Raw genomic sequence first — 28,000 nt, forward strand, 5'->3', positions numbered from 1 at the left:
ATCTTAACATGTCTTGACTAATTAGAAAAGCTGACCTTTCCCTCATGGCATTTTTATTTAAATATCATGTTGTGATATTTTCAGGACCATTTGAGCCTTTCAGATTCAATGTGTTACAGGCTGAAGTTGGACACTGTGGAGGTTTGGGTTTGCTTTCTCTTGACCGAATGTGATTTCCTGTTTCTAAGAAAACAGTTTCTAAAGACTCTTAAAAAGAATTTCTTGCATGCCGGGCAGCTCTTCTAAAACCACATTTTAGTAAATCAGTGTGAATGACGTATATATATAAAATCAAAGTAAGAACAGTAAGTACTACTTGACTAAATTAGCATTTTGTTTTGTGGAAATTGGACCCCATAGAAAAATCTGATGACTTAGGAAGTGTCTGCTTCTGGTAACTAGATAAACCAAGAACTAAAAGTTTCATTTTGATTTGGTTAATCAAAGTTCAAGGGCTTTACTTTGTGCTGGAGTTGATACATGCTAATGAGTTTGGCCAATATCTTTCTTTTCTTTTCTTTTTTTTTTTAAGTGCAAAGTTGCTACTTGAGCATCTCTTTTTAAGTGAATTCACATACACAGAATAAATTCACATCACTCTCACAATATTCTGGAAAAAACTCCAGTTATTCCAACCACTTAGTCAATGGAGAAATGAACATTAGAGAATCTTTGGTAGTTAGATCTTCTGAACAGGAGATTCATGTCTTCTTGCTCTCAGTTCAGAGATTTTGGACTTGTCCCAGAAACTGGGCTTCTTATAAATAATTTTATAGGGACTAAGCATGTTTTTGTAACTACAAAGACAGTTTATTCATTTGGTTAAAATTTGTTAAGCACTTGCTATACGTCATGTACTCTTTTAGAAGCAGAGAGTATGGTGAAGAATAAGATAGGCAAGATCCTTGATTTATCTATCAATTATACACTTATTTAATGGTTTACTATATGGCAGAAACTTTACCAGTTACTTTAGAAATATTGTCATTAATCCTCCTAATAATGCTATGAGGCAGGCATTCCTGTTTTACAGGTATATAGAAGGTGGCCCAAAGCAACCTAGCTAGGAAGTGGCTGAGCCAGTGTCTGAATGCAGGCTGAATACTCATAACCACCTACCCTATGGTTACTCCATACGCCTGATCTCATAAACTTACACATTCCTTGTAAAACACATGCACATACACACACACACAGAAAAAAGGAGGAAGATAAAAACTATGGGTAATCTGACCACTGTTCATATTTTGCTGTCTGTACTCCGTTTCTTCTATGTGTATGTGTAGAGGGGTATGTGTGTGTGTGTGTACTGTGTGTGTGTGCATGTATGTTTAAACATATATGATATCTTATTGATTGATTACCACTTATTTCACAACGTATAACAGATATTTTGCAGGCCAGTGCATTTCATTTAATAGAATATTTAAATAGCTCTATAGTGTTCCATGGTTTGTCTATGTCATGATTTATCTAATCAGTTTTTCCTACAGCTTAATACTCTCTATTTTTCAATATCATAGACCTTGCTTTAATTAATATCTCTACAACCAAATATTTTTACAAATTCATGATTGTTAAAAAGTTTCTTAGTGAAGAGTGCTATTACAACTCTTTGTAAATATTTATACAATATCCATGTGTACTCTGTACTTTGTGAATATGACGATGTTAACAATGTAAACATGCTTTTCCTTTTAGGTTAGTGGATGACAGATGTGTGGTACACCCAGAGGCGGGGGATCTTGCCAACCCTCCCAAGAAGTTCAGAGGTAAGAAATAAACATATTTTTATCATGTGGCCTCAGGAGGTGAGTTATTTTTGTGTCTTAAAATAAGTAAGATTAAAACTTTATTCAATGTGAAACATTCAAATATAAGTACGTCCATTGGAAATTCTTTCAAAAATTTACCCTTTGCTTTTCTTTTACGCACTGAAGGATTTACAATGGAATAATAGTTTCAAAAGGAAATCTTGGTGATTAACTGTGAAAGGCTACTTTTCAAGCTAGGAAATGCAGCTAGTTAATATTTATTTAAATATTTCTGTGACAGTTATAAACGTCATAGTGTTTCATTGTCAGCTCTTTAATTTGTCTTTGTAAAATCTCCAGGAGCGTGACGGTGGTGTGTTAGCTTTTAAAATAGCACTTTGGATGGTGTGTAATAACTAACAATTGTCTTCAAACTCCTTTCTAAGTATAATTTTAGGAGTAGCTTGATAATCTTCCCCACTGAGAAATTGGTCATAGTAGGAGATTGATTATAATTCAGCTGTTAGAAAAGAAGGATTAGTATGATCTGTAGAGAATCACAGAAAACTTAAACCAGTAATTAAAAGCTTACTCAAATCAATTTCATAGTTTGTGTGTATTTATAATAATAAAAACAATTTTGAAAAGGCATTCATTTTGAGCTTTGTGTTGGCATTCATTCTCACAATGGCAGAAAGCAGCTTTACGTAAGGGATAAAAAACTTGAGATAGTCAAAGGGATTCTTCAGAGCCATGTGCCCGAGTCAAGACGTGCTGATTACTACACTGGGGAAGGGAGATATTTAACATGTGGTAAATGTTTACCATAGTTCACTCTCTGTAATACGCACTTTTTATACAATATCTCATTATAAGAATATTTGATTTATTTTATTTTCTCTAAACTCAGAACCTTGCAGAGAAAGTAACATACACAGTAAATGTCCTTTGGATTAAGTTGGTCACTTTACTGAAGATGGACTTACAATAAACCTACCATGAGGAAGAGTCAGCAGTTGGGACTAATGGGCTCCTAGTACTCAAGGACCACCTGCCAGCGACTATGCAATACATGTGTGTAAAATGATCTAAAAGATAGAAGAGAGAGAGAAAAGAGAGAAATCCTAATGGAATAATGGATAGTATGAATAAGGGGCAGGTAGACTCTGAAAAGCACGAGCTAGCACATTATATAAAGATGAGGAGAGAATTATTGCTCTGGAAAAGAGATCTGAGGAAATTACCCTGAATGTAGCACAGAGAGATACAAAGAAGAAAAATATGGACAAGTCACAAAAGCTTGGAGGATAGATTGAGAAGGTCCAGCAGTATCTAATTGAATTATAGAAGAGAGACTAGAGGGAATGGGAGAGAGGATTGACGTGAAGGGATATGGGTGAGAACTTCGCTAAATTGAAGAAAAACACTATTCCCCAGGTAGAAGAGACACAGTGAGTTCAGAGTGGTGATGTTCAATAAAACCAAATCCACAGCCAGACACTCCTTTGTGAATGGTAGGGCATTAAAGACAAAGAGAAAAGTTTTAATAGCAAACTGGGACAACAATCCTGTATTTGTAACAAGAAAAGGCATGAGGTTCAGGTTTTGACTGTACTGCTTACTGGCTGTATCATCTTAAGTAGGTCACCTTACTTCTTTGAGCCTCAAAGGACATGTGACGTTGGCTGGTAGGAGTAGGGGTGCATAATAACAAGAACAATGCCTACCACATGAAGTTTTGTGAGCCTTGAAATCTTCCCAGAGAATAAGTGTAAAAGTGTTTTGAGTCATTATACAAATGATAGTTTACTGATAACAGAGAGGCATAATGTATTTCCACTAAACATATTTGGCTCAACTCTTTCATTATAACCTCTTCAAAGGAAGGATTTTATTTTATTCTTTTTGTTTTTTCCAGGCATAGGTCTTTGCCCAATGTAGACACCCCCTGGAAACAGCCATTAGATGCTTTTGGATGAGACATCCAAACTTTCAGGAGGATCATGTGATAAAACTTGGTTCCCAGGGGTGTCTCACTTTTCACTCCTGGGAGCCTGGGCAGCCTTGTTCCTCTGTTGGCCAGGAAGGCTTAATCTTTCAAAGATAAACATTTAGGGTTTGTGGCTGCCTTTCCTCTTCCCGTCTTTCCCAGTGAAGTGAACTGTTTTAAAGCACAAAGATTGTTTTAGAGTATCTGGAACCCTGAGGTAGCATGTCTGTACCCAATAGGTAATTACATACAGATACCAGTGGGCACTGGCTCAAACTATGAAATCACTCTTGCAGGCACTCCACCCCTTTGCTGGAAGGCTGGGTTTTCCTGTAATCTAATACTTTAGGTCATTATCTTTGCTAGTTTGCTCTCATTTTTTTACCTCCTGTTTGAGACTAAACTGTTCATCTTATTCCACTCATCTTTGGACAAGGAGGGCCCTTTCCTGTTGGGGACGCAGGGTTCCCTTTTATCTTAACTCCTGACTCTTCTCCCATGATTCATTGATACCATCCCACCAGAGCCCCTGGGAGGATTTCCCTGCATGGGAGGGGTTCCCAGCTTGCCTCTGCCCTGTTCTTCACATGCTCAGCAGCCAGGTGCTGACTTTGTCACAAATGCCTCGTCCTTTCACATAGCTTGTCATTTACATCTCCTTCCTTATGCCGTTCTCTGCCTGCGTTTATTTCCCCTGTTCCCTTTGGCTTTAAAAGCCATTGCTTTTTCATAGATTTGCCTCCCAGAAACACTATCCCATCATTTCCAGACTCGTCTGCCAAGTTTCCAGAGCCCCCTCCCTGACTGTTACTTTTTAGATAACATGAAAAACAATAGCGTATCAACAGTTCAATGGCACCTCAGTTCCTCTTGCCTCAGCCAGATAAATGATGTTCTCAAATGAATTGTAAAAGATTTTTGTTTCTCATACTCCTGCTATGATTGCTTGAGTGAATCATAACATTTTAGAGCTGTGAGGCAATTAAATCAAGTACGACTCCAATTTTTTGAACGAGGCACCAAAGTAACAAAAAGGTTAAAATGTTTCTCCCACATACACATAATTACACAGTGAAATGTTCTTTTGACTGTGTCACATTGCCTCATTTATGAACAGAGGAAACTAAGTTTTAACAATTTCTGAAAGGTTATTTAAAACCTGGCAGACAGCTATTTTTCAATAGCACAACACAATCAGAATAATATTAACAGGAACACAGTGGTTTTATCTCAAGTGAGTAAGATTCCTTTAATGATCAAGTATTCCCTATTTTTAAAAGACAAACTTTAAACACTGGAATAAATTTAGATGTATGGAGGAGTTGTAAAGGCGGCATAGAGAGTTCCCCTCCACCCAATGTTCCCTAATATTTGTATCTCACATAATCATGGGGCATTCATCAACACTAAGAAATTACCATTTGTACACTACTATTGACTAAATTTCAGACTTCATTTGGATTTCACCAGTTTTTCCATGAATGTTCTTTTCCTGTTCCTGATCCTATCCAGGAACCCATGTGGCTTTTAGTCATCATGTCTCCTTAGTCTTCCCTGGTTTGTGACACTTTCTCAGTCTTTCCTGTGTTTCATGACCTTGATACTTTTGGAGAGTACTAGCAGGTCTTTTATAGAATGTCCCTTGGATTGAGTCTAAGTTTTCTGTAATGGTTAGGCTGGAACTAGGGTTTTGAGAAGAATACAGCAGAGGTTAAGTGCCCCTCTCTTTGCTTCATACCAGGAGGAATAATATCAAAGTGATTTATCACAGGTCTTATTTTTTGGTATACAGTTTAATTCTCCTCCCTCACACTGAATTATGGCAGTTATTTGAGTTGACTTTATATTCTTCTGGTTTTTCTCTTTTTCTTTCATAGTTCCTTTCCACACTTCTCCCCTTTTCTCTAGAAAGCCCTCTTCTAGTATGAATTTTTCCAAAAGTCTGGGCATGTTGATATTTGTGCCTTTGCTGTTAAGAGGAGAAGCTGACTTAAGTCAAAGCAAGAGAGATTTATGCATCCTTATCTTAGCATCAGTGTGATAAAACACAGGACTGATAGAGAACCCAGGGAGCCTCTCCCCAGAAGGGCTGAGGGAGGAGAAGACAGTCCACCCCTTCTTGTGGTTGATTAGATACTCTCCAGGGTTTGGCCATTTGGTCTTGAAAGTTCCAATTCTGTGACTCTGTGATCATTTGACTCTTGAGTATTTCATAATCCACCAAGCCTACCAAGGGGCCACTTCTGGCAAGCAACAAGTCATTTTGAAGTAGTAAGTCAGAATGCTTCAGGATCTGAAACTAAAATGGAGAATTTCTTTGCTTTGCAAGGCAGTACTAAAGCAGGTAGTGAAAACCAGGCACTTGGGGGAAGACTGACAAAATCATTTTTTTAGCTTAATTTCTTCTCTTCAGGTAATTCAGGGAAGTGGTTCTGGGCCTCACCTTTTGTCTCCACTCATGCAGGTTACACAGTCAGGTGCATAAATGAAAAAAGTGTTCTTGCTAGGTGGTTGCTTTGACTTTTTATGTAGCTGGACATATCAATCTTGCCTAACACAGTGATTCTCCACTATGAGCTGCTTATAAATACCTCCTCCAACAGCTTAACAATTGCTGTATTGAATTTCTTCAGATTTGGTGGTGTTAGTGTAATTTTTTTGGATGAAGACTGAATCTGTTTTAGATTTGAAACCAACTAATATTTATTGAGCATTTAATTCAGCTACTCTGTGCTGGAGGCTTTCCCTGCATTATTATTTAGTCATCACAATAACCCCATGAAGAAGAAATTGTTGCTATCTTAATTTTGCAGTTGAGAAAGTTACATATAAAAAGTTATGCAACCATCTTAAGGTCACCAAGCTCATTAGTGGTAGTGCTGGGACTTAAACCAGGTTTTATGACTACAGAGTGGTTTGTTTTTAACCACTATCCCATACTATCTATTGAATTATGCCTTCACATAAATTCTACCTGTTGGCCTATAAAGCCACATAGATTAAATCTAAGCCCTCTTCCAAACAATAGCCCTTTAAGTATTTGTTTGGAGTGATCATATTCCTACAGACCTTTTCTTCTACAGTCTTATTTTTTTCTAGTTCTCTTAACTGTTGCCAGCTACAAATTCTTGAGGGATTTCTCTAGTCTTCATCATGCTACCTTGTTTGTTTTATGGTTAGGCTTCTTTTTGTCAATTCTTAGCAGTGTGGAGAGAACTGAACACAGTACATTTGGGCTTATTTTGATGAGAATCCCCCTTATTTTTGGATGCCACACTTGCAGCCTATGAGTCTTGGGCAGGATTCCCTAACTCACCTCAGGCTGTTAGTCACCTGAAACTGCCCATGCTTTTTCATTTGCATCTCTGCACTCATTTCACTCCTTCAGTGCTGTGGAATTGGTTCTTTGGAACCAAGTGAAGGACTTGTTATTTTTCTTCTTATTGCATCGGCTCACTATTCTAGCCTGCCCAACTATTGTGTTTTCTTCTTCCTTTTAGAGATCTTAACACTCATCCTAATTATTTATTCAAATTCCCAGCCTCATAGCATCTTGAAATTTGTTACATTGATCAAAAGTATGTGTGATGATACTCTCATCTCATGTGTTATTGCAGTGTTATTGAATATATCTCAGGAGAAATAGATTAGGACTGTTTTAGTTGGGTTTTCTGCAAATCAGACCTTGGAAGACTTAGGTGGAGGTAATCTATTTGGGACATGATCTCAGGAAGCATGAGTGATGAACTAGGGGAGAGTGAGCCCAGAGCAAGAAAAGGCAGTTAAGTGTGCATTAATGCCCACCACTATGGGCAGCTGGACCTCAGTCCTGCCAGGGCTCTCCGAGAAACCATGCCTCAGAATCTCCCACCCAGGACAGAAAGGCTGGGGCCAACTTCCATCCTCTGTGGGTTGCAGGTTTCCCCTGAGGACATTACCATCCTGTTCCACAACACTTCTGGATTGTCCTGCTTGTAGCTAAGCAAGTCCTCCAGGCGTTAGGGAAAGCCCTCATGCAGAGAAGAAAGATACAGGAACTTGAGTGGGAAGCTGTCAGCATGTTATAAACTATCCATTGCACTTTTCAGTGAACTTGTCGTTGAAGACACATGTTCACATTCTTCTGCATGCTCAGAATCCATACCCGCTTCTTTAATTGGAATGACCTGCAGTTAGATTGTAAACTGTATGAGGGTAAGGACTGTGTTAGCCTTGTGCGCTATTGAATTACCAAGATTAAGCACAGCATTTTGCATATTTTTGGTGCTGACTTTAATTTTTGTTGAATTAATGAATAAAGTCCTAGAAAGAAATTATAGTTCCCAAAGGCAATATAATTTCAGTTCTGTCTTTAGATGCTTTTTGGTGTCTTAATGATACCTAGCATATAACATAGTTGTTTGATTAGTTGTTTTATGATAATGCACTGTGTGTACCTGTTAATTTATTATAGTCCTAAATTTTACACCTCTGAATTTAAGTTCATTGGTATCATTTCTAACATATAAATCTATAGTGTGGACAACAGAAGACAGTCTTCTACATGTATTAAGTGAAGATTTTTTAGTATGTAGTATTTTGTAGTTTGTTGCTACTTGAAGAAGTTCAGAAAATTGCAATGGATTTGCAAGCCAGCAATTACGTGATTTATACTAAAAAATCATTAAAATTCTCCAGTTGAATGCTACTGCTGTGTTTACCCTGTGTATTTGTGGTAAGTCATCATGTTAATAACCCTCTACTGCTAATCCCCTATTATTAAACTCTTAAGTGGCAGTGGAAATTGGATAATACGTTTACTTTGCTCGGTAAGGTTTCAGAGAACAGCCAAAGGATAAAATGAAAACAGACCGTTTTGCATCTTTGCTTCTCTTGTTGAAGCTAGTCTGGGTTGTAAAAGTGCTTGTACTTTAAAATGCTTTAGTCTCTACTGGAATCTCTATTGTGGCTCTGAGTGATAAAATAGGACTACTTTAGAACTCTCATGAATTGCTGTCTAAGGAGCACTCATACAATTAATTGTGTCTAAAATATGAATGATGCATGAGCTTTGATTGCTTTGTGGTTTTAATTGTGAGGTTTATTTCTCTCCCTTAAGAGTAAAAAGTGATGGGCAGAAAATGAACAATTGTGGTACATGTAGTATAGTGGAGTAAGAACAACTCTACGACTTTCTCACTTAATAGTCATGTGTCCATGGGCCAATTTTCATGAGCTGCAGGCTCATGTGTAAAAATCTCCCTTCACATGTTGTGTATGAAGTTAGTTGTATTTCTCAAATCCTAATAAGTCCTGAAAAAATACTTTTTTTTCTGTGAGTATTTAAATTTAATAGCCAAGACTACTCTTTCCAAGAATAGGAAGTTGTAAATACTGAAATTCTTAACTTTGAGTGCTTATGATGACCTTTCTCATGTTACCTTATGCATTAGTCCTTTCTGTTGCATATAACAGAATACCTGAAACTATGTAATTTATAAAGAAATAAAATTTGTTTCTTTCTTTCTTTTTTTTTTTTTTTTTGTGTGACCGGTAAGGGGACTGCAACCCTTGGCTTGGGCGTCACCCGCACCGCGCTCAGCCAGCGAACGCACCGGCCATCCCTATATAGGATCCAAACCCGCGTCTGGAGCGCCGCTGCGCTCCCAGCGCCGTACTCTCCCGAGTGAGCCACGGGGCCGGCCCATAAAATTTGTTTCTTAACAGTTTTGGAGGCTGGAAAAGTCCAAAGTCCAAAGTCCAGAGAACACATCTGGTAAAGGCCTTTTTCCTGGTGGGGTGACACTCTGTGGCAACTCAGGGTATCACATAGTGAGAATGGGCTGAACAAGAGAGAGCTAGCCTTCTGACTCTCTCTCCTTTTAAAGCCATCAGAACCACACCCATTACTCCATCAATGGATCACCTGCTGTAAAAAAAGGAAGAGCAAAGTACTACCATTTGCAGCAATGTGGATGAACTTAGAGAAAATTATGTTAAGTGAAATAAGCCAGGCACAGAAAGAGAAATACCGCATGTTCTCACTTATATGTGGGAGTTAATAAAAAAAAATTAACAAACAAATAAATAAATAAACGGAAAAAAAAAGACATGGTAATCACAATATTCCTTGAACTTGTTAAGAGAACAGATATGATATCGGTGGAGGTGGGAGAGGGGGAGATGGTGGGGGAAAGGAGGAATGGGTAAAAGGCCATGAAAATCAACTACATTGTATGATAAATTTAAAAAAAAAAATTAAAAAAAAAGAGGTCACAGTCCTCACAATCTAATCACCTCTTAAAAGCCCCATGTTTCTAATACCATAATTAGATTTCTTACCGTCTTAATACTGTTTCAATGGAGATCAAGTTTCTGATACATGAACTTTTTGGGGATACATTTGACCCATAGTACCTTATTTAATCCTTAATAGTCCCCTGGAAACTGCACTTTAAAGAAGTAAAGTAACATGCTCAAGGTCACACAAGTAGTAGGTGGGAAGGTAGGCTTGTTTGACGCTGGTGTTTTTCAACACTGTAAGATCTTGGATGTATTTAACAGAGATTGATTGAATACATACTGTGCAAGACAGTGTGTGCACTAGCTGCTGTGGTTCAGATGAGTCAGAAATGAATGCTGCTCTCAAGGAATTTATAATCTAATGAGGGAGATAACACCAGGTAGAAAGTGATAAGGGCTAGATAAAGGTATGGTGAAGTTATGGTGAGAGGATGGAGATTTTAATTTCCTGTTTTGAGTGATGAAGAAAGCTTCTTAGTTAAGTTGGCATTTCACCTGAAAGATTTATACCTGAGGGGAAGGGACATTTTGGCTTCTCAGACCTGACATGCACTTTTTCATGAAATTATTTCCTAGGGTAATACTTTGCCTGGAAAACTACATTGCATTTCTTCTTTAAACAGTAATGGAATGTTTGATATTCTTTCAAGTGTACTGCTGAGATGAAAGCACCAAGCTGTTATCTCAATAAATTTGGTCTTCTGCCAATGATACACAAGTAAATCGATGATAACTGAATGGGAGTGGTACTACTGCCACTGCTACTACTAAGTAATATTTATTTAGTCCTTACTATATGTCAGGTGATGTTCTAACTGCTTTATTCTATTAATCCATTTAATTCTTATACACCTATGGAGTATATTAGTAAAATATTGTTATTATTATCCCCATGTATTAGATAAGGTGCTATAATGGGAAAAATAAATAAGTAATAAATAATAATACCTGCCCCCCCCAATTGGCTTCTATAAGCCAGAATTTTATTTCTCTTTTACTTAACAGTTACTAGGTGAGTGATCCAGGACCATCTTGGCAACTGTCATTCTCAACACATGGCTTCCAAAGTTGCCCCAGTAGTCACCATTTCCCAGTCAGTAGAAAGGGGGTAAAAGGAAACCAGGGAAAGTAGATTCTTCTTTCAGGAGGACACCTGGAATTTCATATATCACCCCCACTCATATCGTATAGTCATATGGTATATTGGATTGAATAGTGGCCCTGCAAAACACATGTCCATATCCTAATATCCAGACCCTGTGACTGTGACCTTAGTCTTTGCAAATGTAATTAACTTAAGGATCTTGAGATGAGATCACCCTGGATTACCCAGGAGGTCCCTAAATCCAATGATAAGTGTCCTTACTAGAGACAGAAGAGGAGAAGACACACACAGAGGGAAAGGCCATGTAAAGAGACAGAGAATGAATTTTGCTGCCACATACCAAAGAATATGTAGAGCTACCGGAAGCTGGAAGAGGCAAGAGAGGATTCTCTCCTAGAGCCTTTAGAGGAAATGTGGCCCTGCAGACACTTTGACTTTGAACTTCTGGCCTCCAGAACTGTGAGAGAATGCATTTTTGTTGTGTTAAACTACCAATTTTGTGTTGATTTGCTATGGTAGCAACAGGAAACTAATACATGTGGCTACATCTTGCTGCGAGGAGGCTGAAGAACATGGTAGTTAGTGAGATGGCCTTGTGCCAACCTAAAACCACCTAAAGGAAGAAGAGCGTGGATATTGGGGGGAGGAATTTCTTTTTCTGTCATATCCCATTTTATGGATGAGGACATTGAGCACATCTAGAAGAAAGCAAAGCTATGATTGAAATCCAGACCCTTAACCACTAACTGTATTGCCTTTAAGCCCAAGGGGTTACAGAAGCACAGACAAGAGGATTGTAATTGGTTTTGGAGTTCAGAGGAAGAATGGGCAGGTGTTAATCAGGAGGACAGGAGGGGGTTGAAGAGAAAGAGGCATTTCTGGCAGGGGCACAGAGGTGAGAAATAGCATGACTGGTTTGTGTGATGGTTAGACATTCATTGACCCAGAAATACTCTCTTGATTTCGCTGAAAAAAGATTAGGGCTCTCCTGTCCACATCGCTGTGACTTTTTTTTTTTTTTTTACCTCTAAGGCTGGCTGTGTGGGGAGATGGAAAAAGACCTTATTCATTCAACTCTTTGCCTCTCTGGGCCCTAATAGGAAGGTGCATGGTGAAGTCTTCAGATATTTATATGATAACAGTTCTACTTTTGCGGAAAGGGAAGATCTTTATAATAGTAGAACAAAGTATATTTTAATCATTTTTATAGGAAGTGTACTCTTCTAAATGGTATGGGGGTTAGAGTATTTCTACCTGTGCTCTATTAACTTTGTATTCATTAGAAAAGTAATCCCAATTATATTATTCCAGCAGAATTTCCTGTATCTTTTTATACTGCAATTTCTAGGAACACACTGTAGTGAGAAGAATGGATTTTTTGCGGAACTGAAACTTTGGCTCACAAATACTCTTCAATGAATTAAATAGTAGCTACTTTTAGGTGAACCATCTTCTCCCAATCCCCTCTTTTCTTGTCATATAAAAAAGCATATGAAAGTGTCAAATCAATTTCGTTTTTACATGCTCTATAGTATAAAGTATCTCTGGTGGGAAGGAGAGTGTTATAAATCTATCTATAATTTTAAGCGGAAATAGGTGTGAATTAAGATTGTGCTTTTGTGCTTTATGGTAGATGGGCCTTACTTGTTTTTCTAAGTATTATACAGATTAACAAAAGTTATATTTTGTTTATGAAAGTCTCTGTGTATCTCTATAAGCTTAGTAATCCATTAATTTATTCAAGCTACTGCAAAGAGTTCTAGATAAAAGATTGATCTGCACATTGTGTATTCAAGTTCAAGTCAACTGCTTTTCCTTCCCAGGTGTTGATTTAGTGAGTGAGCAGTTTAAAGATATTCTATGATCAGGTGCCCTTGTTTACAGTTTGTGGTTTTCAAGGTAAATACAGCAATTTCAGAATAAAGCAAACATTGCTGGCGGGTGGCAATGTTTGTTTTACAAATGCTTGGGAGTAGTTTAGAAACTTTGTCTTTTAAAGAATAAGTTGGATAATAACCTAATAAGTAGCCCTCACAAACAGAGCCCCAGCCTCAGGTGGTGAGGCAGCACAAGTTCACCCTTGTTCTCTTGGAGCCTTGCTGGCTCTTTTTTAGCTGGGGACCCCTGCAAAGAGAGATTTATGCCTTGAAATTGGAAGTGTCTAACTCTATTTTCTGTTGGTATAACTGAGACTGGGTAATTTATAAAGAAAAGAAATTTATTTCTTACAGTTCTGGAAACTGGGAAGTCTAAAGTCTTAGGGCTACATCTGGTGCCTTCTTTCTGGTGAGGACTGTCTGCAGAGTCTCGAGGTGGTGCAGGGCATCGCATCACACTTCTTGCCATGTGATGAGAGACAGCCAAACTGGCCTTTATAACAGACCCACTCTTTTGGTAACTAACCCACTCACTCAATAGCTCATTAATCTGTTAATCCATGAGTGGATTAATTCATTCATGAGGACAGAGCCCTCATGACCCAATCACCTCCCAATGGTCCCGTCTCTCAACGCTGCTGTATTGGGGACCAAGTTTCTAACACATAAACTTTTGGGGAATACTTTCAAACTGTAGCAGAAAGTATGAATCCCCAGGAACTCACTGAGTCTTGTACTTCTGTAATGTTTTACCATATTACTGAGATTGGTGTGTGTGTGTGTGTGCGCACGGACGCGTGTGTGCGTGTACATGCGTGCGTCTCCCCCTGGGTGATGTGGAGGTGCTTAAACTTAAATTTCCCGAGGCTCTCAAGGGTCATGGCTAAAACTGATTTTTAGACTATCATTTTTTAGGGCAGAAGCTTCAGCTCTGTTTAGCAACAGGGCTAAGGACATTTGTCCTTTGGTTCTATTTAGGTACACTGCGTGAAGGGCGAGGGCAGCTGTACTTGTTGGGAGAAGCCTCACAGTTATGCACCTTGTACTCCGATTGTATGTTGGGTGTGGGTAAATATTGAAAGGGAAGGGGCAAATAAAGTTAATCATGGTTAGGCTGGGAGTTAAATTCTACAATGTGGTCATATAAAAGAAAAAAATCCAGTACTCAAAATGTCATGTTAAAAAGTACTGTGAGGAAAATGCCGCAATTGATCCTAAGATGGTGGTGGCTGTGGTGGTTGGCGCTGAGTAGCTGAGGTGGAAAAGGCGGCCACTGGGCCTTAGGCAGCTGGGAAACTTGTGGACCTTCCTCTTGCCATCTCTTAAGGGAGGACCGCCGCTGGTGGCCGGTCGTGGGGGCTTGGCAGGAGAGGATGCCTCGTTTACAGGCAACAGCTTTGAAGTGTGGAGCAGGAAAAGAACTGTTACTTAGCTGCAGCGGCCAGCTGCCCTATTCAGGATTTGAGGTTTCAGGCTGGCATAAAAGAAGATTCCTGGGAGCACCTGAGTCACGCCACGGGACCGAGTGAGCAGCCCGAGGCAGCGACAGCCAAGGATGGGGACGGTGACGAGGCGGAGGCAGAGAGGGAGTCTGCCCAGCCCGGCCCAGCCCCGTGAGTGACCCCCGGCCCGGCCCTGCTCAGGGGGCAGACCCCTGCCCGGATTCCGCCTGCCCCACCGGGCCACTCACCGGCCTGGGGCTGCCTTCATTTTCTCAGGTGGTGGCATCTCTGGCCGGGCTCAGCCAGGCCTGTCCTCCTCGCCCGGCTCGGCTCCTCACTGAGCCTTCCCACTTGCTTGCCCCAGCACGGGGCTTCCTGGGGCCTGCGGGCCACCCTCCCCTCCCACTCCCTCCGCGGTTCTCTGGTGGGGCTGGTGGCATGGGGCATCCCCGGCCAGTGTCGGGAGGGCAAGGAAGTACGGGCTGGGCCGACTGTCACTCCACCGCACCCTGGGCTCCTGGCAAACTTCCTATTACCAGGAGGCAGATACCGTCTCTGTGGCCACCACTTCAGAAAAACGCCTAACCAATTTCTGGTTAGGAATAGTGTGGTCGGAGCATTCCCAGGTTCGCTTGAACCTGCCAGAGAGCTGACTGCGGGCGGCACCGGAGTTCGTCCGCACCGGGGGGATTCAAAGGTGAACCGAGTGCTGCGGGCTCCTCCCCCGAGGAGCTCACGCTCTGGTGTGGGAGATAAGACAAGTACACAAATAACCGTGATACCAGGAGGAAAGTGATAAGTCCTGAGAAAGATCTACACAGTGCTACAAAGGCACCCAGAGCAACCGGTCATCTGCGCCTAGCAGAAACCGGGTAGACTTCCTGGGCGAGGTGGTGCCGAGCAGGTCTTGAAGGCCCAGCTGATAGACAAGGGTTGCAGAAGACACGTCCCAGCCCAGTCCAGTGTGCACAGAGCGGGGAGACATCTGGCTAGGGAGGCAGAGACTCAGCAGAAAACACACACCCTGCGGGGCCTCCACTGCGAGATCCAGCAGCCCAGCCTAGTGCGCACAGAGTGGGGAGACGTGTGGGTAGGGAGGCGGAGACTCGACAGAAACCACACACCCTGTGGGGCTGCTACTGCGAGATCCAGCAGCCCAGCCTAGTGCGCACAGAGTGGGGAGACGTCTGGCTAGGGAGGCGGAGACTCGACAGAAACCACACACCCTTTGGGGCCGCCATTGTGTGATCCAGCAGCCCGGGCCAGAGCGCACGGAACAGGTAGAAGTCCTGCACGGGAAGTGGAAGCTCAGCAGAGACCACACACCCTGCGGTATTGTCCCGTGATCAAGCAGCCCAGCAGAGTACAAGCTGACCAGAGAGGTGGCTCCCCGGAGAAGCCCAAGACCCAAGGCAACCACACACACAAGGCACTAGAGGCCAACTGAGCAGTCACGGAGGTAGCCATACCAAATTGGCAACCACAGCAACATCTTAGTTAGTCAATAGTCTCAAACCGGTGGACTGTGAAACCCTCTGCCACAATGAATAAACATCAAAAATAAGATACCAGAAATACAAAAAATCAAGAAAGTATACCACCAAAAGTTAATAAATCTCAAACTCTAGATCCTATAGAACAAGAAGCCCTTGAAATGAGTGACAAGGTATTTCGAGTGATAATTCTAAGGAAACTGAATTAGATACAAGAAAACTCAGCTAGACATCATGATGAAATGAGGAAAAGTATACAGGACCTGAAAGAGGAAATGTACAAGGAAATCAATGTCCTGAAAAAAAATGTACCAGAACTTGCCGAACTGAAGAAGTTATTCAGCGAAATAAAAAACACAATGGAGAGTTTAACCAGCAGGCTTGTCGAAGTTGAAGACAGAACCTCTGAACTTGAAGATGGGCTGTTTGAAATAACATAAGCAGACAAAAAAAAGAAAAAGGAATCAAAAACATTGAAGAAAATCTGAGAGAGATATCAGACAACCATCAGCGATCAAATATCCGAGTCACGGGTATTCCAGAAGGGGAGGAAAACGGAGATTGCATTGAAAACATATTCAACAAAATAGTGGCAGAAAACTTTCCAGGTATAGGAAAGATCACAGATCTTCAGATCCAGGAAGCTCAATGATCTCCAAACGTATTCAACCCAAAAAGGCCTTCTCCAAGACATGTTATAATCAAATTGGCAAAACTCAGAGACAAAGAGAGAATATTAAAAGCTGTAAGAGAGAAGCGTCAAATCACCTATAAGGGAGCCCCAATCAGGCTAACATCAGACTTTTCATCCCAAACCCTAAAAGCTAGAAAGGAATGGGATGATATATTCAAAATACTAAAAGACAAAGATTGCCAGCAAAGAATACTCTACTCTGCAAGGCTATCCTTCCAAAATGAAGTGCAAATAGTATATTTCTCAGACAAACAAAAATTGCAGGAATTCACTACCACACGACCATCCTTACAAGAATTCCTCAAGGGAGTACTGGGTTTGGTTCCTGAAAAATAACTACCACTGCCATAAAAACCCAAGAAAAATCAATACCCACTAGTATAATAAAAATGGCATTCATGAAGAGAAAACAAGCAAACAAAAACACTATCTACAACCTAAGGAACCAACAAACACAGAAACCAAACAGTAAATCAGAAAGCAAGGAACAAAAGACACCTAAGACAACCAAACAACCAATAAAATGCTAAGAATAAATCAACACCTTTCAATAACAACTCGTAATGTAAAAGGCTTAAATTCCCCAATCAAAAGACACAGACTGGCTGACTGGATCAAAAAGGAGGACCCAACTATATGCTGCCTACAAGAGACCCACCTCACCCATAAAGATTCACACAGACTAAGAGTGAAAGGATGGAAAAAGATTTACCATGCAAACAGAAAAGAAAAACGAGCTGGAGTAGCTATTCTTATATCTGACAAAATAGACTTTAAACTAAAAACCATAAAAAGAGACAATGAGGGACACTACTTAATGATAAAAGGACTGATCCATCAAGAAGACATAATAATCATAAATATGTACACACCCAATGTTGGAGCAGCCAGATTTATAAAACAAACTCTATTAGACCTAAAGAAGGAAATAGACACTAATACCATAATAGCAGGGGACCTGAACACCCCACTGTCAATATTAGACAGATCATCTAGGCAAAGAATCAGTAGAGAAACACAAGATCTAAACAAGACTCTAGACCAATTGGAATTGGCAGATATCTACAGAACATTCCACCCAACAACCTCAGAATATTCATTCTTCTCATCAGCACATGGATCATTCTCCAGGATAGATCACATATTAGGTCACAAATCAAGTCTCAATAAATTCAAAAAAATTGGAATTATCCCATGTATCTTCTCAGACCACAATGGATTAAAACTAGAAATTAATAACAAACGAAACTCTGGAAACTATACAAACACATGGAAATTAAACAGCATTCTACTTAATGACATATGGGTCCAAGAAGAAATCAAGCAGGAAATCAAAAAGTTTATTGAAACTAATGAAAACAATGATACATCATACCGAAACCTGTGGGATACTGCAAAAGCAGTATTGAGGGGAAAATTTATCGCATTAAACGCTCACTTCAGAAGAATGGAAAGATGGCAAGTGAACAACCTAACACTTCACCTTAAAGAACTGGAAAAACAAGAACAATCCAAACCTAAAGTTAGGAGACGGAAAGAAATCATTAAGATCAGAGCAGAACTGAATGAAATTGAAAACCAAAAAACAATTCAAAAGATCAACGAATCAAAAAGTTGGTTTTTTGAAAAGATAAATAAAATTGCCAAACCATTAGCATGGCTAAAAAAAAAGAAGAGAGAAGACTCAAATAACAGAAATTAGAAATGAAAAAGGCGATATTACAACTGATTCATCTGAAATACAAGGAATCATTCGAGACTACTATAAACAACTATACGCCAACAAATTTGAAAATCTGGAGGAAATGGATAAATTTCTGGACACACACAAGCTCCCAAAACTGAACCATGAAAACGTAGAAAATCTGAATAGACCAATAACAATAAAGGAGATTGAAGCTGTTATCAGAAGGCTCCCAACAAAGAAAAGCCCAGGACCAGATGGATTCACAGCAGAATTTTACCAAACATTCAAAGAGGAATTGACACCAATTCTTTACAAACTATTCGAAAAGATTGAAACGGACGCAAATCTCCCAAACTCATTCTATGAAGCAAACATCATCCTGATACCAAAACAAGGTAAAGATATAACCAAAAAAGAAAACTACAGGCCGATATCCTTGATGAATATAGATGCAAAAATCCTCACTAAAATACTAGCAAACAGAATACAGCAACACATACATAAAATTATTCACCACGATCAAGTGGGATTCATCCCAGGGATGCAAGGTTGGTTCAACATACGCAAATCAATAAATGTGATACACCATATTAATAAAGTCAAACACAAGGACCATATGATCATCTCTATAGATGCTGAAAAAGCATTTGATAAAGTTCAGCACTCATTCATGACAAAGACCCTCTATAAGTTAGGTATAGAGGGAAAGTATCTCAACATAATTAAAGCCATATATGCCAAACCCACTGCCAATATCATCCTGAGTGGGGAAAAGCTGAAAGCTTTTCCTTTAAGAACATGAACTAGACAAGGATGCCCACTCTCACCACTCCTATTCAACATAGTGTTGGAAGTACTAGCCAGAGCAATCAGAGAAGAGAAGGAAATAAAGGGCATCCAGATTGGAAAAGATGAAGTCAAACTGTCCCTGTTTGCAGATGACATGATCCTATATATCGAACAGCCTAAAACCTCTACAAAAAAAACTCTTGGAATTGATAAATGATTTCAGTACAGTAGCAGGATACAAAATCAACACACAAAAATCAGTAGCATTTCTTTTCTCCAATAGTGAACATGCCGAACAAGAAAGCAAGAAAGCCTGCCCATTTACAATAGCCACCAAAAAAATAAAATACTTAGGAATTGAGTTAACCAAGGGTGTGAAAAATCTCTATAATGAGAACTATAAACCACTGCTGAGAGAAATTAGAGAGGATACAAGAAGATGGAAAGATATCCCATGCTCTTGGATTGGAAGAATCAACATAGTGAAAATGTCCATACTACCCAAAGTGATATACAAATTCAATGCAATCCCCATCCAAATTCCAAAGACATTTTTCTCAGAAATGGAAAAAACTATCCAGATATTTATATGGAACAATAAAAGACCACGCATAGCCAAAGCAATGCTGAGCAAAAAAAATAAAGCTGGAGGCATAACACTACCTGACTTTAAGCTATACTACAAAGCTATAATAACCAAAACAGTATGGTACTGGCATAAAAACAGACACACTGACCAATGGAATAGAATAGAGAATCCAGAAATCAACCCACACACTTACTGTCAGCTGATCTTTGACAAAGGCACCAAGCCTATTCACTGGGGAAGGGATTGCCTCTTCAGCAAATGGTGCTGAGATAACTGGATATCCATATGCAGGAGAATGAAACTAGATCCATACCTCTCACCGTATACTAAAATCAACTCAAAATGGATTAAGGATTTAAATATACACCCTGAAACAATAAAACTTCTTAAAGAAAACATAGGAAAAACACTTCAGGAAATAGGACTGGGCACAGACTTCATGAATACGACCCCAAAAGCACGGGCAACCAAAGGAAAAATAAACAAATGGGATTATATCAAACTAAAAAGCTTGTGCCCAGCAAAAGAAGCAATTAACAGAGTTAAAAGACAACCAACAGAGTGGGAGAAAATATTTGCAAAATATACATCTGACAAAGGATTAATATCCAGAATATATAAGGAACTCAAACAACTTTGCAAGAAAAAAACAAGCAATGCAATTAAAAAATGGGCAAAAGAGCTAAGTAGGCATTTCTCTAAGGAAGATATCCAAATGGCCAACAGACATATGAAAAAATGCTCAACATCACTCAGCATCCGGGTAATGCAAATCAAAACCACACTGAGGTACCATCTAACCCCAGTTAGGATGGCTAAAATCCAAAAGACTCTGAACGATAAATGCTGGCGAGGTTGCGGAGAAAAAGGAACTCTCGTACATTGTTGGTGGGACTGCAAAATGGTGCAGCCTCTATGGAAAATGGTATGGAGGTTCCTCAAACAGTTGCAGATAGATCTACCATATGACCCAGCTATCCCACTGCTGGGAATATACCAAGCGGAATGGAAATCATCAAGTCGAAGGTATACCTGTTCCCCAGTGTTCATTGCAGCACTCTTTACAATAGCCAAGAGTTGGAACCAGCCCAAATGTCCATCATCAGATGAGTGGATACGGAAAATGTGGTACATCTACACAATGGAATACTACTCAGCTATAAAAACGAATGAAATACTGTCATTTGCAACAACATGGATGGACCTTGAGAGAATTATATTAAGTGAAATGAGTCAGGCACAGAAAGAGAAATACCACATGTTCTCACTTATTGGTGGGAGCTAAAAATTAATATATAATCACACACACACAGACAAAAAAAAAAAAACCGGGTGGGGGGAAGAAGATATAACAACCACAATTACTTGAAGTTGATATGACAAGCAAACAGAAAGGACATTGTTGGGGGGGAGGGGGGAGAGGGAGGAGGGAAGGAGGTTTTGGTAAGGGGCAACAATAATCAACCACAATGTATATCGACAAAATAAAATTATAAGAAAAATAAAATAAAATAAAACGAAAAAAAACCAAAAAACAAAAAAAACCTAGTGTGAGTGTCCAGTCGACAAATGTAAAAAAGCAAAAAGCAACTGACTGAGTGTAACTAATATTTTGACTTAAAACAATAGCAGTGGGAGCCCTTTAATTCCTATTTCTTCGTTACCCTTGTTTGTTTTCTATATACTTGGCCAACAGTGTAAAATTAAAGGCAGGTATGTCCATAAGCCAGGAGGAGAAGATGGCTCCCTACTTTCACCCTAACACAAAAGATGGGTACACGTGTTCTACAGGCTTCTTCAGACATTCTACCTGTCCCTCGCCTTCCCAAATAAAGTTTCTTCAACAGTCTAGAATTAAAGATTTCATCACTTCCAAATAGCCTGGAAAAGCTACCTTAGCTGAAGAACGCCTTTGGTACTTGGAAGTGGCCACTTTTTGTGGAGAAAACACAGGCAATCGGGAGAATTTATTGCATGTGCCCTGTGAGCTATGCTATCTCAGTGGATAGCAGTCGTGCAATGGGCCACTAGTATGAATTAGTTAACATAAGAAGTCACAGGACAAACGTGATTCTCTAGCCTAGGGTCTCTACCAAGGCTAGAGAATTACATTTTGATCTCTGTACTTGAGGGTCCTCAAGATCCTTTTGGTGAGGAATTGATAAGGTCAAACTCTTTCCATAATGATACTAAGACATTGTTTGCTTTTTCCACTCTCATTCTTTCCTGAGCGTATAGTGGAGTTTTCCAGAGGCTACGTGAAGTTTGGGGATGTCATATCTCTGTTGCCTAATGAAATGTGTTCTTGTGTTTTATTGTGTTGTTTATTTTTTCAGTTTTAATTTGTAATACAATAGCTCTAGCTAGGAACAGCCCGTGAAACAAAATCTCTTTGGGGTCCTCGAAAACTTGTAAGAGTATGAATGGGTCCTGTGATTAAAAAGCTTGAGAAAAAAGCTAGAGGAACAATCAGGAAACAGGAGTTTGGAATTAGCTTAATTGAGCTATGGGAAAAGGCATGTGTTCAAAGCAGTAAATAGACAAGGATTAAGTCAAAATCATCAGGGAAAGTAATTAGGAATCAGGAAGTCAGCATGTTTCCAAGGAGATAGGACAAAAGAAGGGAGCAGGAGAAATGCTCTTTTCTGTGTTTTTTGAGTGTCAGCACTGTATCTTTACCACTGCACCTACAGCAGGATAGGCCTCTGATGAGTATTTGCGAATGACTAAATTGATACATATAAAGATTGTTGAGTCAAAAATTTGAGAAAGATCAAAGGTGAAATGTTTATCACAAGATTACTTATAGTGGAGGAAACTTAAATGTACAAAAGGAAGAAAATGATTTAATACAGCATGCTGTATCCTAAGAGGGAATTCAGTGTTTTCAGGTAATATTTAATGACATTAGAATATGTGAAATGGAAAAAAAGCTTTATGTGAAACTGTATATATAATATATTTCTAGTTATCTAAAATATATGTGTATGTATAAGTATATGTTTTGGCAGTTTTATCTGTCCATCTGTCTCTCTAAGGATATACACCAAAATGATAACTATGGTTAACTCTGGGACATGAAAAGAGATATGAATCTTTCTTTCATTATATTCTTTAGGTTTTCCAAAATTTTTTCAATGATCATGCATCAATTTTATATTTAGGAAAAAAGTCCATTTTCTATACATATGTACAGTATTAGTCTGTTTCCTGTTGCTTATAACAGAACACCTAAAACTAGGTAATCTATAAAGAAATAGAATTTATTTCTTATAGTTTGGAGGCTGAGAAGTCCAAGGTCCAGGGAACACATCTGGTGAGGGCCTTTTTCTTGGTGTTGACTCTCCCCAGAAATGCAGGGTATCACATTCAAGAATGGGCTGAGCAAGAGTGAGCTAAGCTTGTCACTCACTCTCCTTATAAAGCCATCAGAACATATCCGTGAACACCCATTAAACCATCAATGAATTAATCCATTCATAAGGGTGAAGTCCTCACAATCTAATCACCTCTTAAAGGCTCCACCTTTCAACTACCGTAATAGGATTTCCCATTCTCTTTACACTATTGCAGTGGAAATTAAGTTTCCAACCCATGAACTTTTGGGGGACACATTTAACCCATAGCACATACATATTTTTTAAGCCACTAGAAAAAGAGTTTGAGTCAAGTTTCATACAGGTATTGAGAGAGAGTTCTGTTCTCTTTTTTTATTTCTTCTCTGCCTGTGTGAAGCTTGTCTGAATGTTTGGAGGTAATGGAGGCAGGACGAAATTCCAGGCAATCAGGTATTGCCCAGACCGAGGAAAAACACATATACAAGAAGTCACATTAATTTGTGCTGCAATACTTGATGCTCCATGTGAAGAACTGTAACAAATTCCAGGCTCAGAAGGAGGTCTGGATGCTTCAGGGGAATCAAGAAAAGGACAAGAAAGCTTGTTGCAGCAAGAACAAGAAAGTAAAGAATGACTAGTGGTTTGGCAGATTGCCTGTCCTTTGATATTTGGAAGGGATAAAACCTAGGCCTGTAACAGGAGGAAAATAATAATAATTAAAAGTATATATTTTACATGTATGCAAACACACCCAAATGCACCCACAAACATACACATACACATACATGTGCATGTACTACTGGCTAATGTTTTCAGTGGTTTGAATTTTCTAGTGCTATAGAACGTAAGTTGTCTTATTTTGCCTCAATTTTGCCTTTTTTCCTTCTCTTTTTAGAATAATAGGAAATCTTTGGACATTTAAAAGTGAAAGGACCATATATAAAAATTAACTCAAAGTGGATCATAGACCTAAATGTAAGAACTAAAACTGTAAAACTATTGGAAGCAAACAGAGGAGTAAATCTTCATGACCTTGGGTTACACAGTGATTTCTCAGATTCAACACCAAAAGCATAAGCAACAAAAGAAAAAATAGGTAAACTGGACTTCATCAAATTTAAAAATAGATAAACTGAATTTCATCAAAATTAAAAACATCAAGGGACTCCATTAAGAAAGTGAAAAAAAAGAAAAAGAAAAAAAGTAAAAACATATTCACAGAATGGAGAATATTTGCAAATGATAAGGAACTGATATCTAGACTATATAAAGAACTCTTACAACTCCATAATGAAATCACAACCCATTTGAAAAATGGGCAAAGGACCTGAATAAATATTTCTCCAAAAAAAGATATAAAAATGGCCAATAAGTACATGAAAAGATGCTCAACATCATAAGTCATCAGGGAAATGCAAATAAAAACCACAACAAGAATTGCTTCACATATGCTAGGATGGCTATAATAAAAAAGAAAAATAATAATAAGTATTGTCCAGGATGTGGAGATATTGAAAACTTCATATACTGCTGATAGGAATGTAAAATGGTGCAGGACTTTGAAAAATATTTTGGAAGTACTTCAGAAAGCTAAAATAGAGTTACCATTTGATCCGGCAATTCCACTCCTCTGTGTGTACCCAGAGAGATGAAGGTATAGATCCACACAAAAATTCACACATGAATGTTCATAGCAGCATTATTCATAATAGTGCAAAGTGGAAACAACCCAAATGCCCATCAACTGATGAATGGATAAACACAACGTGGTACATTCCTACAGTGGAACATGTAGCTATAAAATGTAATGAAGTACCGATACATGCTACAACATGGATGAGCCTTGAAAACATTATGCTGCACTAAAGAATCCCTTCACAAAATACCACATATTGTGTGATTTCGTTCATATGAAATGTCCAGAATAGGCAAATATACAGAGACACAAAGCAGATTAGTAATTGCCCAGGGCTAGGGGGAGAGGAGATAATGGAAGGTGGTGAGTACAAGGTTTCTTTTTGAAGCAGTGAAAATATTCTAAAATTAGTTTATGGGGATGTTTGCACAAATCTGTGAATGTACTACAAAATCATTGAATTGTACACTTTAATGTATGTAAATTAATATTAATAAAATATTGTAAATGTATGTAAATTATATATTAATAAGCATGTTAAAAAACCAAAAGGTATGTAGCCAATATATGATAAAATGTTAAAACTCACAAGTAATTAATAAATTACAAGTTAAAACTGCTATGGTGTAACATTATGTTTGTCCAGTCAGCCAAAATATGTAACAATTATAATCTTTAAGAGAGGCTATGTGGAAGTAGGCACTCCCACAGTGAAGGAGAAACTCTTAATTGGTACAGACTTTCTGGAGAGCTGGTAGGTGAACCAAACATATTTATAGGGCTTTGGCTCAGGGAGGAAAATGTAGAATAACCAGCAAGCAAAGAATTCTGACCTTAAACATTAGATAACAAAGTTCCATCTCGATTTACTCATGAGTGTCCAAGTTCAGTGATTTACTCTCTTGCTCATAAAATTTATAATTAACATAGGTTGTTGGCAAGTCAGTATAGGATGGGCAAAATTCAAGGCAAATGAAGGTATCTTTAGGTGTTTTGATGCATGTCCTATAGAAAATACTGGCTATTTTGTTGACTTTTCATACAAAATTTTGGGGGTATTGCTTAAGTTCCACTTACACAAAGAAATGTTCTAGGTTATGTCAGAGCTTTCTTGCTGTCCTGTCTGATAACAACTAGATGGAAAGACCCGATAATATTATCGGTCAAAGTTTTCATTCCAGTTTAGTCATAGGGTAGCCCAAAAGTGGTTAAAGAATTTCCAGAAAGATTTTTTTAAAGCTGTGTTTCTCATAATAGCTAAAAAGGGGAAATCAAAGTATTCAACAATTTAGGAATTGTTAAAGTAAAATATGATATATCAATGCCATTAAAAAGAAATGTGTGGGCTTTTCCAATACATGTTCATGTATATCCATTTCCCCTACTAAAGTAAAGGCTTTATGAAGGGGGAAAGTGTCATTGTCTTGTTCACTTCTTCATCCCCAGCAAATATCATAGAACTTGGCACAAGCTAGGCACTCACTAAATGAGTCTGGAAAAATTTATTTTTTGTTATGCTTCTCTGTATAGTTTAAATAGTTCATAATTAAGAAAAATTAAAAACAAAACAAAACAAAACACTGTGCCTACTTTTATTGCTATTACAGTGTTTTGTTTATTAATGAGGATTCGGAGAGGATATGTTGTTTTATGTTTTGAAATATTTTCCTTTACAATTGTTAGTATGATGAAAAAAATAAGAGGAACACATACTTTTTGTCATCCTTTAATATTAGGAGCTACTATTTGGTGCAGATTCTACACTGTTCAGTCAAATGTCACAATCCCCAATCCCCAATTCTGGGTCCATTATCAATCTTTCTGCCCTCTGGCCATTTTATAAATGAAACAAAAAGCCTGAGGGGTAAGAAAGGAAGAGAGGAAAGGTAACATCTCTCTTACTTTTGATAAATATCGCCTTTGGAGGGTGAGAAAGGGAAGATGAAAGAAAATGCTGCCAGTATTAGATCAGCAGCAGCTCTCCTGTATTTGCTCCTCCCCTGCAGTTGTTCTTACCGCACTTTGGGCTCTGCCACCTACAAGGGGGCCACTTCAGAACCTGGATTTTTTCCGAAGACTTCCTATTTATGCTAATTCCATGCTTCTCAAGCCTTAATAGGTTTATATTCTCCTTTAAAAGAATTTAATTTTATATTATAAGTACTTTCCTATATTGCTACAAATTTACTTTAACATTTATCTTTTAAAGTCACTATAGCCTTACTTTAAAAAACTTTTATTGTGAAACAATGCTTACATTCAAACAATGTATATAATGAATGTATGTGTGTATATCTAGATACATATATAGAAAAAAGTATGTGTGTGATTAGATTTACATATAGAACTAGTTGGGCAGATTCTAAAACTAGTCTTGCTCTTTTTTAAAAAATGGACTTTGTATCTAAGTGAATCATTGTGTAGTATATGCATATATTGAAACAACAAACTGTACCCCACAAATATGTACACATAAATGTTCAAATATTTTTAACATTTAAAATATGAAATAAAACAAATTAAATTAAATAAAACAAATGACTCATGAAATAAATAAAAAAATTAAAAAGTAGACTTTATTTTTTAAAGCAGTTTTTGGTTCACAGCAAAATTGAGCAAAAGTACAAGGATTTCCTTCTTCCCCTACACATATACCTATCCTCTTCCACTAACAAAATCCTGTACCAGAGGTACATTTGTTATAATTGATGAACCTGTGCTGACACATCATTATTACCCATAGCTCATAGTTTACATTAGGGTTCACTCTTGGAGGTGTACGTTCTATGGGGTTTGACAAATGTATAATGACATGTAGCCATCATTGCAGTAGCATGCAGAGTAGTTCACTGCCCTGAAAATCCTGTTTTGTCTGTTTATCCCTCTCTCCCCACTAACCCGTGGCAACCCCTGATTCTTTCACTGCTCTGTAGTTTTGCCTTTTCTAGAATGTCATATAGTTGGTATCCTACAATGAGTAATCTTTTCAGATTGGCTTCTTTCACTTAGTAATAATGCATTTAAATTCATTTAATGCTCCTCCATGTCTTTTCATAGCTTAAGAGCTCATTTCTTTTTAGTGCTGAGTAACATCTCTTTGTCTGGATGTGTCAGAGTTCATTTCTCTATTCACCTACTGAAGGACATCTAGGTTACTTCCAAGTTTTGCCACTTGTAAATAAAGCTGCTGTAGACATTCATGTGCAGGTTTTTGTGAGGACATAGCTTTTTAACTTATTTGGGTAAATACCAAGGAGCGTGATTGCTGGATCATATGGTAAAATTATATACAGTTTTGTAAGAAATCACCAAACTGTCTTCCAA

General features: G+C 38.5%; 1 protein-coding gene across 1 annotated transcript in view; it reads left to right on the forward strand.

Annotated features, from left to right (window-relative positions):
• Positions 1 to 28,000, forward strand: part of ITPR2 (inositol 1,4,5-trisphosphate receptor type 2) — a 487,108-nt gene that overhangs the window by 41,857 nt on the left and 417,251 nt on the right. The window contains exon 2 of the mRNA XM_063115575.1: positions 1,702 to 1,772. Coding sequence (XP_062971645.1) covers positions 1,702 to 1,772 — 71 coding nt within the window. The remainder of the gene's footprint in view (positions 1 to 1,701; positions 1,773 to 28,000) is intronic.

The sequence above is a fragment of the Cynocephalus volans genome, chromosome 12 (assembly GCF_027409185.1).
Source record: "Cynocephalus volans isolate mCynVol1 chromosome 12, mCynVol1.pri, whole genome shotgun sequence".
NCBI lineage: Eukaryota > Metazoa > Chordata > Mammalia > Dermoptera > Cynocephalidae > Cynocephalus > Cynocephalus volans.